Source organism: Pholis gunnellus (genome assembly GCF_910591455.1).
Source record: "Pholis gunnellus genome assembly, chromosome: 1".
Lineage (NCBI taxonomy): Eukaryota > Metazoa > Chordata > Actinopteri > Perciformes > Pholidae > Pholis > Pholis gunnellus.
The window spans coordinates 10,162,975-10,177,328 of record NC_136528.1 but is presented as its reverse complement, the minus strand read 5'-3'; the positions used below and the strand labels follow the sequence as shown (position 1 = coordinate 10,177,328).

The following is a 14,354-nucleotide window of genomic DNA, read 5'->3' as shown; positions in this document are numbered from 1 at the left end:
TTTGTAGTTCTAGGTTCTTAAATGTGAGAGTTTGCCATTTACATTGCAGCAAATTTAGTATTTTGGGGGTTTGGACTGTTGTTCGGATTAAACTAGACATTTGAAGAAACCACCTTGTGCTTGTGCTTATTTTACACTGTTTTATAAACCAAGTAATTAATCAATTACTACACAAAATAACCAGCAGATTAATTACAATTATTAACAGGCAACTATGGATCCCCACAGAGGCTTTACAATAAAATATCATAGAACAATATTACCAAAACAAATACTTTAGGTACTTTTTTTATTACTTTCTCAATCGATCCAAATAAAACCACCGCAGTATTATTAGATTTCAAAATGGGTGCACTTTCTGTGTTAGTGTCACTATGCATTTCTTAATTTTTTTTTTATTGCTGACTATTTTCATTTTGAGTGGTTATTCTTTTACGCAAACTCATCACATCCTGCAGATGCTTCGCCTTCGAGGGAAAAGAAGTGTCCTTTATGTGGTAGTGAAGTGTTAGTGTTGAGTGTTTTCAATCCTGAAAATGATACAAAACTGGGAAATCTTTCCATCTTTTAAACAGAAGTAATAGTATGGCCCATGAAGCCCACAAAACTGAATCGTCTCCAAGACACAAAAACAAAACAAACTTGGAAGCTTCCAGTGAAACAGTATAAACAGCCTGATGTCTTAAATTTGCTGCAGACATCCAGGGCGCGACTGACACAAGAGAAAGATCAAATGTCACATAAATTACCGAACCCTAAACCACGCTGGCACGGTGCCAAAACCAAATTCCAGTAGCCCCACTCTTTTTTCTGTTGACCATTCTTGCCCCATATATAATTCTTGTCCACCTTCTGCTCCCATCAGCTTCACTGGGACTCTGTGACTCTGACAGACAGGAGGGCTGGTGCTAGAACACATGTACAGTAACACACGGGGAAAGTTGCGTAAGGCGAGACTGCCGTGTCTCAATATGCGCTCCCTGACACTTGCTATTTTGAGTGCATAACTATGGCAAAATGCAGTGCACTGTGAGCAGTGTTGAGAAAGTTCACACTTCACAAGAGCTAGCTCAAAGTTCAGGTCACACAGATTCAAATGAACCAGTTCACAATTTAGAATTTTGAGCTAAATTCACAACAAAAATGAGCCAGTTCAAGTTAATTTCTTCAGTTTTTTCTTTTAAACTGGTCAGATTATATTTTAGCCCTATTTCATGTCTTAGATTCTAATTTTACTTGTGTGATGTTCATTTTGTATACATGGGCCTTAATATGTATAGAGCATTGTTGAATGGAGCCTGAGATTCAAGATTTCTCAAGATCTTCAACGACTGCTTCATTGTACTTTTGTGCACGTGATAACAAATAACTTTAAACTGTCTCAAAACCTGTGCACATAAAAACCATTAGTAACCAGTAGTTTTTCGATTCCATTCATTTGTACCCATGTTTTTCTTTGTAATTTTGCAAGATTTCACAATAACTGCAAAACAGCATTATGTTTGTATTCATTATTTACTCCAGTTGACTCATGCTTTTAGCTTAAATACACAGGAGAAATGCAAACAAGACATTCCCTGTTATAATCACACTGCACTATACATTGCTGTAATGTTCTATTCAATATTTAGATTGAGTTGTTGAGACTGCTTTCCTTCATGTGCCCCTCTGCTCTCTAAATAACTGTCATCCTTGCACTATGAATCTCTGTAAATACCAAGTAGTCTCTGCCCCACTGTCACCAGCAAAACCTCTAAAACATTTATCCCACCAGCAGCTCATTGAGTTCTTACATTATTGGATTTTAAGAAAACCTTTAGTCTGACACAAACCTGATATTTCCAAGATAAGGTTAGATCAACAATTGTTCCAGTAAGAAATGGAGAAGATATCCATTTGACATTTTGAGTTCAGCAACAGAGAAAATTGCACAGGCTTTGGTTGACATGTTGAGATTTGCTTTGAAACTATAAAGAATCAGACGACTGCCTTTGTACACCATCGCATACATATGCACATGTTTGGATCAAAAAGAGCCAACGTGCATCTCAACAGCATGTCAGGTATGAGTTCTCTGATGAATGACAGTAGATTTACGTTTTGCTTTAATGCTGAGGTCTTTTGAAATGTAATGTAAATATCAACCGCAAATCCTTGAATACGATGAAATTGGTGCGAATGAAAATCAAGCAGTTCGGTTTTGTAATGACGGTATGTAAATTGCAAGAGAGAACAATGATGCAAGCGTTTCATATGAAAATAAATATGGCGCATTAGCATGTTTCACACATTCTGGCAAAAGATTTTTCTCAACAGTTTAGATCTATGGATTCCTAACCTCCTCAGTAATCAATAACAGAGGGTTGGGATGAGAGGTGCTGCCAAATACTCATCAACAAGGGTGTGTGTTATCTCTTTCAAGGCTTCTTTAGTTCTACAGATATGTCAGCAACCACTAGTTATTAAAGAAAATAAGTATTTATTTTGACGATTAACTGCTAAAGTAGTTCTTTGATTGATGTGATGACTCCTGCTTCAGTGTAACAACCGAAGCAATAATAGACTTCTACGTTATATAAGTTTTTGAAAAACATTGAGTTTGAATATGAATAATCTGCATACTTCAGCTAAGCAGGTCTGAAGCCCCATACACTCGTACTTTATGTGCCTTTCGTCCTGAAACAATAAAATGACCCCACTTACCGATTCATTTGTGAAAAGTGACATTTTTCATGAATTCATTATGACTTCAAAGACAAAGCAGATGGAGACCAGTGCTAGAATATTAACACGCACGCACGCACGCACGCACGCACGCACGCACGCGCCACTTCATCAAAAACACGTGCTCGTACAACAGCCAGCTTCTCCAAATAACATACTGCATTTTTAAAAGTCCACACAAGAAAGGTGCAGAGAGAAAACAGAAAGCAGGACAAAACTAGAATGCTGCATGTCCCCTCCAACCAGCCACGATGCCGTTTACATTACTCCTCCACCACAAGGACACACATGCAATACTTGATTCATCACAGACAAACATTAATGCTCGTCTCAGGTTTGCCAAAGGCTTCGGATAATCTTTAGGACCAAAATAAACCCAAATGTATAGAGAAGAAGTCTTTTAGGACCAAACTGAAGAATGGTCATAACGGCCACAGCAGTCAAGCTGACCTCAATCGAGCTAATGATCACTTGCTGTAGACCAGACTGAAGCCAAAAAGCCCCAAAACGAGCAAGAAGCAAAGCCGGCTGCTGCACAGAGCTGGCAGAGCACCACCAATGTGGAAACCATGTGTCTGCTGATGTTTATGGGTTGCAAACTTCAGAAAGCAAATGTCTGCAAAGGATTAACAATTAATTATCCATCGAAATGCCTTTGAAGTTCATTTTTGTGTGTCGGATTACTTTTTGGTCTCCTCTAAAAACATGAATTAGTGCGATTAGTGCTTATTTGCGTACGGGACTCTGGAGTTTTTGACATCTAGCAGCACCGTGGACAATTTTCTTATGAGTGGGTCCCCGTTTTCTTTGGCACATGCGTCCTAGTACACAGTCCTGCCAATGGTTTCCTACTATTCCTCTGATCCACAGGTGAACTCAACGTACCATGAAGTGCAGCGATGTGCCAGCAAAGACAGGAGAGTCGACTGAATAAAGTAGACATGGATATAAACAATGCAGGGTTTGAAATACCTTTAAAAGAAAAGGACATATGTTGTGAGAGGAAGGACATTAATTCAACACGTTTGTTAGACCCAAAGGATACATATAATACGTTTTGGTGAGAAACACTGAATATAAAAAGGTAACTTTTCTTTGTTTACAGGAAACTTCCACCTTTACCTGCTCATTGCAACAGCCAGCTACTGCAGTGAATCCTGCAGCTGTAGCTTTATATATGCAGACAGAATGCAGACAAGGTCGAGATGTTCGGATACTATTCAGCTAAACATTAGAGTTGGTAAGACAAGTGATCTGTAGAACTCTAATTGCATATCAACCGGGTATGAACTAATGCAAGATGTGGTGATTCAAACTTCTCAAAAGCAGCTTTTGTTTTGAGATTTTTTGTGTGTGAAAGCATCTAAAGTAACAGAAGGGTGCAGTGAGCAAAAACATGCGGTCATCGATACCTATAGTTCACAAAGCAAAGCGAAGACACATGTTTCAACAGCGGTGAGCTGTAGAAAATCTCTGTACATATACAGTATAACCTTGGAGCAGAAGGAATATAGAGGCAGGAAGCCGTGTCTATAGTTCTGACAGCTAAGATGAAAAACAGCACAGTGGGCAATGGATCACAAAAAAAAAAAGAAAGAAATAAGGATTAAAGATGAGAAAATAATTGCCTTTGTCCAGGTTAAGCTTTGAACAACATGAATGCATGGAGTCAAATGTGGTGGTGCAGATGGTTGCTGCTGAATGATTGCATCCCTGTACCCGTTTCAAATGTGATCATTTCCAGCAAGCCAATGAATAATGAGCGTGACACTAATATGAAAGCGACTCTACGTTCTTTAGATCTTAACCCGACAAAGCTTCTTTCAGATGCAGGAGGATTTAATAAAAATCTGCAGGACGCTCTCGAGACAGAATCTCAAAGTAATGTTTACCTCGAGCAATTCAGATTGTATTCACATGACAATTCAATTCCACAAACACAACTTCCTCAGGTGCGCCATAAAGCAGCCTCCGAGTTAATCAGAATCCTGTTTTCTTGGAGAAAGGTGTTGATGAAAGGCAAAACCTCAAGGAATTATTACGGACTACAATGGCCCTTAGTTTTCTTACACGCTGAAGGCAATCTTTGTTTACTTTAAGTGGAGGGTGCGAGTCTGGCGTTCGATACAATTCCCACCAGGGTTGCCTCTACAGCGGAACAAGGTCAAGCAGACTGAGAGCTAAACTAAACTAAACTACAAAGGGTCGTTTCAGCGGGGATGTGCTTGAAGCTATATATTTTATTTTCCAGAAAAATCTTTATAATCAATATGCCATGTTCAGAGTGGCAATTAAAGGGCTAGTTCGGATTTTTTGGAACTAGGGTTGTATGAGGCATCCGTAGCGGGGAGCAAAGAGCTACGCTGTGGGTCGGTGGCGGCGATATCAGAGGTAGCCGCGGTCTCAGCGCAGTGCAGAGCGGCGGCCATTACCAAGCAGTGGGGAACAACAAAGAGACTCACATGCACCAACATGCACGCACGGCCGTAATGGCTAAGCAAAGAACAGAGAAGCTCCTCTACATCTTTACATAGTAATTAGTTGTTTGCTGCTGTATTAATGCTCTGAATATTGTATATAGAACCTTTAAAAGAGGTTGTGATTAATAATTCATCATGATAACAGATGAATTATTCAATCTCTGTGATAATCACATTCATTTGCTATTCAGGCGCAGAAATGGCGATTGAGTGTTTGTGCTACAAGGAAATATGTTTGATAGTCATGGACCAGCCTACTAAGGAGCAGTTTTACTGCAGCATTTGGAGAATAAAAAAAGAAGATTAAAAATAGTCTGTTGTCGATGTACAATCTCTGAATGCACCTATGATCGCGGACCATTCCCTTAGCGGCCTAAATAACGTGCTCCTTTATGAGGACACATCTGCGATCACAGAGGCAGAGCGCAACATTCTTTGAACAGAATCAATGCACTGAAGGGAGTGTCACTTTGTTCTTCAGCCTCAACAGTTACACGGTGGAAGTACGGTCAAGGTTTTCACCAAAGCCTGAAGGTGGTTCTGCATGTGAGCGTTTATACAGTATATGCTCCACTGCTTGCAAATACCATGTTTAACTGGGACAATTTGTGGTTTCAACTGTCAGACTGTGTACATCTTGAGGCTGGTGTTCTGCTCTTAAGCTCAAAGTCTGGATAGCCGATAACTTCGGACACCCATGTTTAGTGGAAAACATATCCAGGGTGTGTAGCTGTCTAAAAGACCCTCAAGTTGTTCGGACCCTCAGGTCTGACTCATAACAATCACTTAACTCAGCTCTGAATACAGCCACCTGCTGTGGCCGACACCTCCGTGTTAAACTTGAAATGCATTTAGATACAACATCCAATTAGACTTCAAGCTTTTAAAAGTTACTCACCAGTCCATCACAGGTACTTATGGCTGCGCTTCCTTTACCGATGGCCTCGTCCCACACCTCACCTAAGAAATGGCACTGGGATGATCCAGCACGATGGATCTTGGCCCCATCCAGGCCGCCATACCTCCTCTCCGTCAGGAAGCCTGGAGCCAGCAGGTGTGGGTTGAGGGTGAGGTTAAAGTGCAAACTGTGGCCGCCGTGCCACAGCTGGTAGAAGACTCGATCTACGGCCACTGGTCCCTCTGAGGCTTCCCGCCGCTGTACGCGGCGAGCACGGTGAGACAGGAAGTTGGACAGGAAGTGACCTCTGGCATCCACTCTAGTGGGGTGAACCACTTCATACTGAGGCAGATCCTGCTGAAAGCTCTCTGTCAAAACCATGGTGGGAAGAGAAGATGTGAGAGACGATGGGTTAATAAATCATGGGAAAGAGGAGGGTAATTAAAGAATTAAAGTGGCTGTAAAGCCATAAACAAAAGTGGGGAAGCTCTAAACAAACCCATATGGGTGTCTCATCTGTCATTGTTTCATGTTTGAATACAGCTGCAGCGTTTACAGAGCCTGTTAGAGGAACACTGGATTCTTGTCCACTATCCTTCTCTGAATGTCTACTCTCATATGCAACCGGTTTGATAAAGTCGGGGAAATTCATTACCCTCATAAGAAAATGTTTGCTGAACTACCAAATTCCTGTATGGGCAAAGAAAATATGAGGGATTACAAGCAGTCTGCTCTTCTCAGTTCTATACAGTCTGGCTGCTGATGACTGTCGTACACGTTTGTCCCATGAAATGCATTTTTTTTTTTGAATAGGGGAAGGACTAAAATCCTGCAGCTGCACCACTTTTGTTGATACAAGGTTTTTTTTCCTTTGAAGTGCCCAAAATACCTAATGTAGTAATAACAAGCCAAAGCAACATGAAGATACATATTGCATTAAAAGGATATTTTAATGATTTTCAATGCGTTCCTTAGGATGATTTTCACTAAGCGGTCGTCATATCATAGCATCATCATTTCCCGACACACTGCCTTTGCATGTACGAAGGCAAACAGAGATCTCACACACAGAGTTGTGATGAGGTAAAATATGGTTTCACTCCTTGAATGGGATTATCTGCACAAATGTTTTCAAGAATACATTAGTGCATGTGAGGTAAATGTGTTTGGCAACCAGCTGCTTGGAATGTTTCATTGAATGAAGGGCAAGGAAACCTCCATGTTTGAAAGTCTTTACTTTCTGCACGTGTATTCGCTTTTATCCCTGAATACCTTCAGTATGTCGGCTACAGCGCACAACAATCTTGATGGAATTTCACCAATAGTAGAAGCAAAAACTAAATAGATGGCAACAAGTCTGTGGTCATGAATCTATATCACTTAAAGTGGCAATAAACAAGTTGTTTGTTTTAAGTTATCATTTATGAAGTAAATGTTGTAATAATGTTGTATAATGTAACAGCTGCAGAATAACAACACCATCTGCCTTTAGATTGGTTCCCTACAAGCCCTGCTTTTACTACTCAATTCTGTCTACCACCCGGTACAATCTACCAGAAAAACGAAGGCTCCATTAACGGCACAAAGGAAGTGCGTCAACCAAAACATGAAGAAGTTGGCGCTTTCGTTTTCCCCCGTAGCTATTGGTAGCTATCCCCAATTACCAAAGAGCATCAATAAGTTCTTTGTAGTTACAACCCCCAGTAGCAGAAATGGCAAACTGTAGAACTACCGAAGTAACAAAACGCAGTGTGTCCCATGTCGCTAGTAGTTGCTCTGAGGAAAACGGAAAAACGATCCGGTTGACTTTGTGACAGCGGCGCCAAAAATAATACCACTTGGAAACACTGCGGGGGAGCAGTTATTTGCCATGAGGCAAGGACTGAGATGTGAAACTCAATTTAGAGAAATCATCAGACTTTCAAAAATAAGACACTGTGAAGAAAACGCCAATGACTGCGCGAGCAGCTGAGCTTGGAGGAGGCGGTTAACAATGTGGGAGGGAACCACAACACACTTATTTCACCAAGTTGGGTACAAAGAAGGCTAGAAATGATGACTGGTATTCGGATGTTTCCTCGGCCCTACTTCTCTGTGTTTTGTGATAATAAAGAACTACCTCAAACATGTTAAAAAGGAAGCATGTGTCCCAGTGCTTCTTCATTTGGGGTTTTTAGCAGTTTAGAGATAAACTTTAAGCTCCCTGTGCCAACATGTATCACCTGAAATCATTACTGTTTGATTTACACAGGTTTAGACGGAGTGCATCCAGAGTCTGTTCTGCTTGTACCTGGTATCTCAGGAGAACTGTGACTGTTAACATCCAAACCACGAACTAGAGGGAAGACTGGGAGGCAGAACATGTTTGGAGTGAAGGCCAGCGAGCGTTTCCTTCAAGACAATGGAGGGTTGATTGTCTGATGTGATGATACCCACTGGGCCTGAAAAGTGATACACTTTGCAAAGCAGAATGGAAACCGGCTCCATTATGAGAATGATGATGCATCCTGTGGATAGCCAAAAGACAAGTTCTGTTTCCTGACCTTCACTGGTGAGGTCAGAGGTCAGTGTCAGTTGCACTGGGAGTCTGTGCGTTGGCTCAAGGGCAGGGCAGATGCTTTCCTATGCGGAGACTAAACCTCTGATGATTCAACGGAAAGAAGGTCTCTCCAGCTCCCAGACCGAGCTGCAAAAACCTTGGTTTTAATTGCTATGGTCGGAAGAAAACGTTGTAAACACAAGTCACAGCTGGCCTCCCCTCCACAGTGAGGACTGCTGGCCTGGTTCTGAGCTCAATTAGATGCGCTCTGAAACAAATGTGCACAACAAAGAGCAGCCAAAACATTAGAGGACGTGGCGATATCCTGAAAAAGTTTGAAATGTTTAGTTTCAGGTTTACTGACCTGGTTCATGTGATAGTCCCAGTGTTCTGCAGTTCTCCAGGACCGTCAGAAGTGCGATGAAGAGGTGAATGGGAGAGACTCCCTGTCCATTAGCGTGAAACCCGCAGTCCAAACGGGTCATTTTGTCAAGAAGGCAGACTGTATTTTGGGAACATTTATTAAAGCCTTTCTAACAGCGCGTCGATTGTCAATTCAAATCTCTTCCATCTGGGCTGGGTGCGCTTTTTCGCTTTGTTGCGACCATGCAATGAAATTGTGTCACATCAAACTTCTCCAATTCAGGCCCGGACATCGTCCGCCTCCACGCGCTGTCTTTGCTGCATCCTCGGTCTTTTCACACTCGTTTGGACGTCGGTGTTAATGTTTGCTTGCGAGTAGCTGCCCCTTCTGTTCTCCATCAGTCTCCTACCAGCAGCCAAGTGACAGCTTAAAAATGTTTCCCCCTGCAAACTTTCGCAGAGCCACCCCCACAGATGGGTGGACTTAAGACAATGGGCCATCTTTCAGCTGGGCTGCGGGCTTAAAGGGGAATGCTACTCCAAGAAATCGGATATAGCGCTTCAATCCAATTGGCAGATCCCACAACTGAGGTCCTTTGGGTTTTCAGTGGGTCACATGAGGACCAGTTCCGATATTGTTGCGTTCACTTGAAGTCAGACAAATGATGACAGCTCAGTAGCTTCGGTGTGAGCATTGTTACAAACCTAGGAAAAAAGCATTTCAGTGAGGTTTCTGATATGAAAAATACAACAACTTTGCGGTCATGTATGTACTTGTTTTAAACTGGGATAAAGTCTGCTTTGAAGAAGAAAACACACTCTACTTCATTGTATTACTTTGTTGTCATCAGTTTGAGTTAGCGCCCCCTCTACCGGAGGAATGGAGGCACTGTGGACCACTGATGCAGGGAGAATACTTGTGCACATGTGTTTTAGAAGCTTGTTCATCAATTCCTATCATACCCCTCGGTTATAATAAGCATGTTAATAAGTAAGCGCTTTAAAGCACACTGATTTGGGAGACGGTGCTCACAAAGATGGAGGAGGATTTCACTTTTTTCTTCGTTTCTTAATTCCTGTATTTTACTTTCTTGATGAAAAGTTGTCATTTATCCAACATGCCTTCACTGGCCTACTAAGCGCCTATATGCATATATGAATATTCATAGCATATATTCATAGCATATATGCTATGAATTAGAAAAATAAATCCATGGAGACCAATCAGCAAAGTCGTGCTCTTGTGTTTGCTGCTGTTTTCGGGATGCTTTGTGGCTCATTTCTGGGACTGTGGCTGTCTGCTGTTGTCACGTCTTGTGCGACCAATCGCCGCTCAGCAGCGGAGCGACACACCTGTATAAAGCCAGACTCCGGTTGATTGAATGGGGATGAAGAGCCCACACACATGAGCATGGGGCACCTGTGTTGTGTTTACGTCTAACCTGTGCGCGCAGCAGAACGCCTGATTGCGAGTCCGGGTCCCTAACTTTAAACATGGATGACATATTTAACCACAGCGGAGGACTTAACCGGAGTTCACCTGGCGATGAGAAATTCAGTTTCGAAGACATCGACGTGAGCGCGGACGGCACTCCCATCCTGAGGATACTCATCTCCGTGGTGTACTCTGTAGTTTGCGCGATGGGTTTGGTGGGGAATCTGCTCGTGTTTTTCCTCATGAGGTTACGACAAGGTCGGAAGAAGTCCACCATCAATTTTTTCATCATCAACTTGGCGGTGACGGACTTCCAGTTCGTGCTCACTCTGCCCTTCTGGGCCGTGGACACCGCGCTGGACTTCAGCTGGCCGTTTGGAGACGCCATGTGCAAAATCATCCTCTCGGTCACCGTGATGAACATGTACGCCAGCGTCTTTTTTCTCACTGCCATGAGTGTGACCCGCTACTGGTCAGTCGCCACGGCCCTGAGGAAAAAAACGTACAGGAGTCCACGGCGCGTCAAGTGGGTGTGCGCGGTGCTGTGGGTGGCGGCGACGGTGGCCACGGCTCCGACGTCTATCTTCTCCACCGTGACTGTGGTTGCTGGAGAAAAACTCTGCCTCCTCAAGTTCCCCGATGGATACGACTGGCTCGCCCTCTATCACATCCAGAAAATATTGATAGCCTTCATCATCCCTATGCTCATAGTCTGTGTCAACTATTTGATGCTCCTGCGCTTCGTAAGACGGCGGAGCATGAGCACCAGCAACCCGAAACGGAGATCCAGAGTCACCAAGTCTGTCGCCATTTTGGTTTTGTCCTTCTTCTTCTGCTGGATGCCAAACCACGCCATCACATTCTGGGGTGTCTTGGTCAAATTTAACGTGGTCGACTGGGATAAATCATATTACATGGTGCACACGTATGTGTTCCCGGTCACTGTGTGCTTGGCGCACGCAAACAGCTGCTTGAACCCGGTGCTTTACTGTCTGATGAGGCCAGAGATCAGGAAGATGCTCAGCGGTTTGTTTTGGAGAGTGTCCACTCCATCCATATCCAACAAGGGCGACAGGACGCGCTATTTTACGCAGGGAGAAACGCAGGTAGTGGTGCCTCTCCAGGTGTTGGACAATGGCCAGTCCTCGTTGTCCATCATAGACCGTAAAGGTTTACCAAGCTCCATCTTGATCTCACACAGTCGATAACTTCAGCCTGGTGAAAAATAGACCTCGTGTAGTTGTTTTTTTTCCTCTGGTTGTCCACCTGTAACCGTCATAACTCGTGCGTAATGCTTTCGTATTCCAAAATGTAAGATGTTTAGCTACAACTAACCGTGCACTTTATCAAGTGGTTGTCATAATGCCATGAACAATGTATGACAAGTGTAATGTGGACTTTATTGAATTCCTAAAAATATCTTGTTGAGTGATGAACAAGCCTGCTTTCCTCTCTCCTTTCTGTCTTTCTTTGTAAGATTACATTTATGAAATGTTTGCCTTCTCTGGGCAGCGAAGAGCGACACGAAACATGGCAACAGAGAGACCGGCACACGGGGAACAAACGTCTCCGGTTCGGAAACGCACTGGAGACCTTTCTTTGGAGATTTGCGGACTCTTAGACACGAGACCCTCGCAAAACATGGGATTATTTAATGAAGAAGGACCTCTAATGAATTTGGAGATAATCACAAATTTGCAATGTGTACTACCATGTAAAGTCTGTCTGTAAATAAATGGATTTTTCTAAGTGGCTTCACTGAGCGTCTTTAATTCTCCGACTCGAACTTGTGACTACATATCACAGTGACAACATTTTTTTCCACATAGAGACAGAGCTATAAACACCAAGCGACACACACACACTCACAAAAACAATACCAGCCACATGTGGAATGTTGCATTTCTAAAGGTCTTTCCTTTGACTTTCAACAATAAAAAAAAAACCTCTTGTTTTTAAGAAATGTCATGTGTGCTTTGTTGAGTTTGACTTTTGAGCAGTGTACAGATAAAGTGGGAGACAGGCACACCTACTATGCAGAAGCACTCAGATAAGACAATAAAATACTGCAGCTCCAAGCACCTGAATTATTTTGCAGTACTAGGTCTATAGTCCAAGACAGAGGCTGTGTCAGGTGAGCCCAGGGGAGAGGTTGATGATGGCTGCAGAGAGGTCAGATTGGGCATCGGAGCAGGTCCTCTTCAGGTGATTGAGTAAACTCGATGTTGGAGAGCCCGAAGCTGAGGGAGTCTCCTGGTTGCTGACAGGTTTGTGTACTAAAATCTGTCCCTGTCATACTTTTCTCCTCTTTGTGCCCTGAGGCCTCTTTGTTTTGTGTGGCCTATCCATGATGCTGCAGGGACGGTGTGTGCAGTGATGATCACATAGTGTCCAAAAGGCAGACTTTTCCCTCAAGCACCAAGTGTTTGGAATAAGTATCAGTCCCATATTGTTCCTCTACCTGAAATCCAGATGCCTCCTGGATCTGAAGGAAAAAAAACCCAAAAGGCCTTTAACGATGATCAAAAAGGAAGAAAGCTCAGAAACAAAGGAGGAAGGTGCTGAGTACTGATTACTTGGGTTTTTTTGGCTTAATACCAGGAGCACTTTTATAATAGAGATACACTCTAAGCAGAAATAAATCAATATGTTCTGTATATAATGCAACAATTTACCTGAGAGTATATACAAGAGGTGGTGTGGATTTAAATCAAATCCAAAGTTCCACCTTCATTCATAATTCAGTGTTCTGATGCCTCAAAGGTCCAATCACATTTTTACTGGTACACTTTATAAATATTCAGTTTGACTTATTCATGAAAAATCATAAGTATAAAAGTGTTGATAAAGGTCTAACATTAATATTGAAAGATATAGGTTTAGCGCTTTTAAGTTGCTCGAGTACGTCTAAAGACCAGTATAACTTTTCGTGGCAGTTCACTATTAGTTTTTTTCTGATTTCAGCTGTGAAGTGTAAATACTTTAGTTATCATTGTAGGGAAGCCTGCTAGCTTTGGCAGGAGGATGTGTCGTATCAACATTGCAATAGTTTTATCCTCATCCTATTTCCCATACGATTCCGACAAGAATAAACTACTGTAAGAAACAACTATCATAGAGCTAAATGCTAATTTACTTCTTCAAACATTGTTGGTTTTGTAATTACTGTCATCTGAAGTAAAAAATAATAATAATTTCAGGAGAGTTTGGGCCAACATTGGGCGAAGGCAGGGCGGGTACACCCTGGACAGGTCACCAGACTACCGCAGGGATTACACATAGAGACATTCACACATTCACATTCACACCCACGGACTGTGGGATCGAACAAAGGGGCCGTCCGGCCCGGGAGCCGAACCCCGATCCCTCTTGCTGTGAGGGAACAGTGCTAGCCACTACAGCCACCTAATTTGCATACTGTGTAAAATAAAACCAGACAGAGCACATGAGGAAATCTGTCTCTGTCTCCTTCAGAATGACTGACAGAGCACCCCTACCTCCTGATAATGTGTGATACTTTAAATTAGGACCCATTGCAAACATGTATTTAACTATTCTATTTGATCTATTATAACTATATCGGCTGGAATTGAGTGCTTTTGACCCCCAGGACCCCAATACATTGGTATTTCAAAAGATTATTTAAAAAGCACAACTTAAAAGAGAAACAATGACCTGAAGTCATTTGGAGCATAATGGTTTAAGAAGTCATTGGAATGACAAAATAAAACACCCGTGACATGTGACAACAAGTAGACCTCTGGTGTATTAAAGAGTGCACACACACACATTTTCATTATTGTACTTTTTCCAATTATACTTCAGCAAATTGTTCAAGCCAATGAGCGAGCAATCATGTTGTCAATTTCTATCAATCAGTTCACAGCAGGTTTTGTATCCTGTAATGTTTATTTG

The 14,354-nt window shown here is 42.4% G+C and overlaps 2 protein-coding genes across 2 annotated transcripts in view; one reads left to right on the top strand and one right to left on the bottom strand.

The window, feature by feature from the left end:
- adamts7 (a disintegrin-like and metallopeptidase (reprolysin type) with thrombospondin type 1 motif, 7) overlaps positions 1-9,128 on the bottom strand; it is a 50,383-nt gene extending 41,255 nt beyond the window's left edge. Inside the window, exons 1-2 of the mRNA XM_079184455.1 lie at positions 9,006-9,128; positions 6,103-6,470 (exon numbers count right to left, since the gene is read on the bottom strand). Of these exons, the coding sequence (XP_079040581.1) occupies positions 6,103-6,470; positions 9,006-9,126 (489 nt within the window). The 5' untranslated portion in view covers positions 9,127-9,128. The remainder of the gene's footprint in view (positions 1-6,102; positions 6,471-9,005) is intronic.
- A 1,370-nt stretch (positions 9,129-10,498) lies between these two features.
- Positions 10,499-11,647, top strand: LOC306696850 (relaxin-3 receptor 1-like; the record flags this gene model as incomplete). The annotated part of the gene is made up of 1 exon (XM_079160566.1): positions 10,499-11,647. One exon carries the CDS (start codon positions 10,499-10,501, stop codon positions 11,645-11,647), a length of 1,149 nt encoding a protein of 382 aa, XP_079016692.1.
- Positions 11,648-14,354: the final 2,707 nt, after the last annotated feature.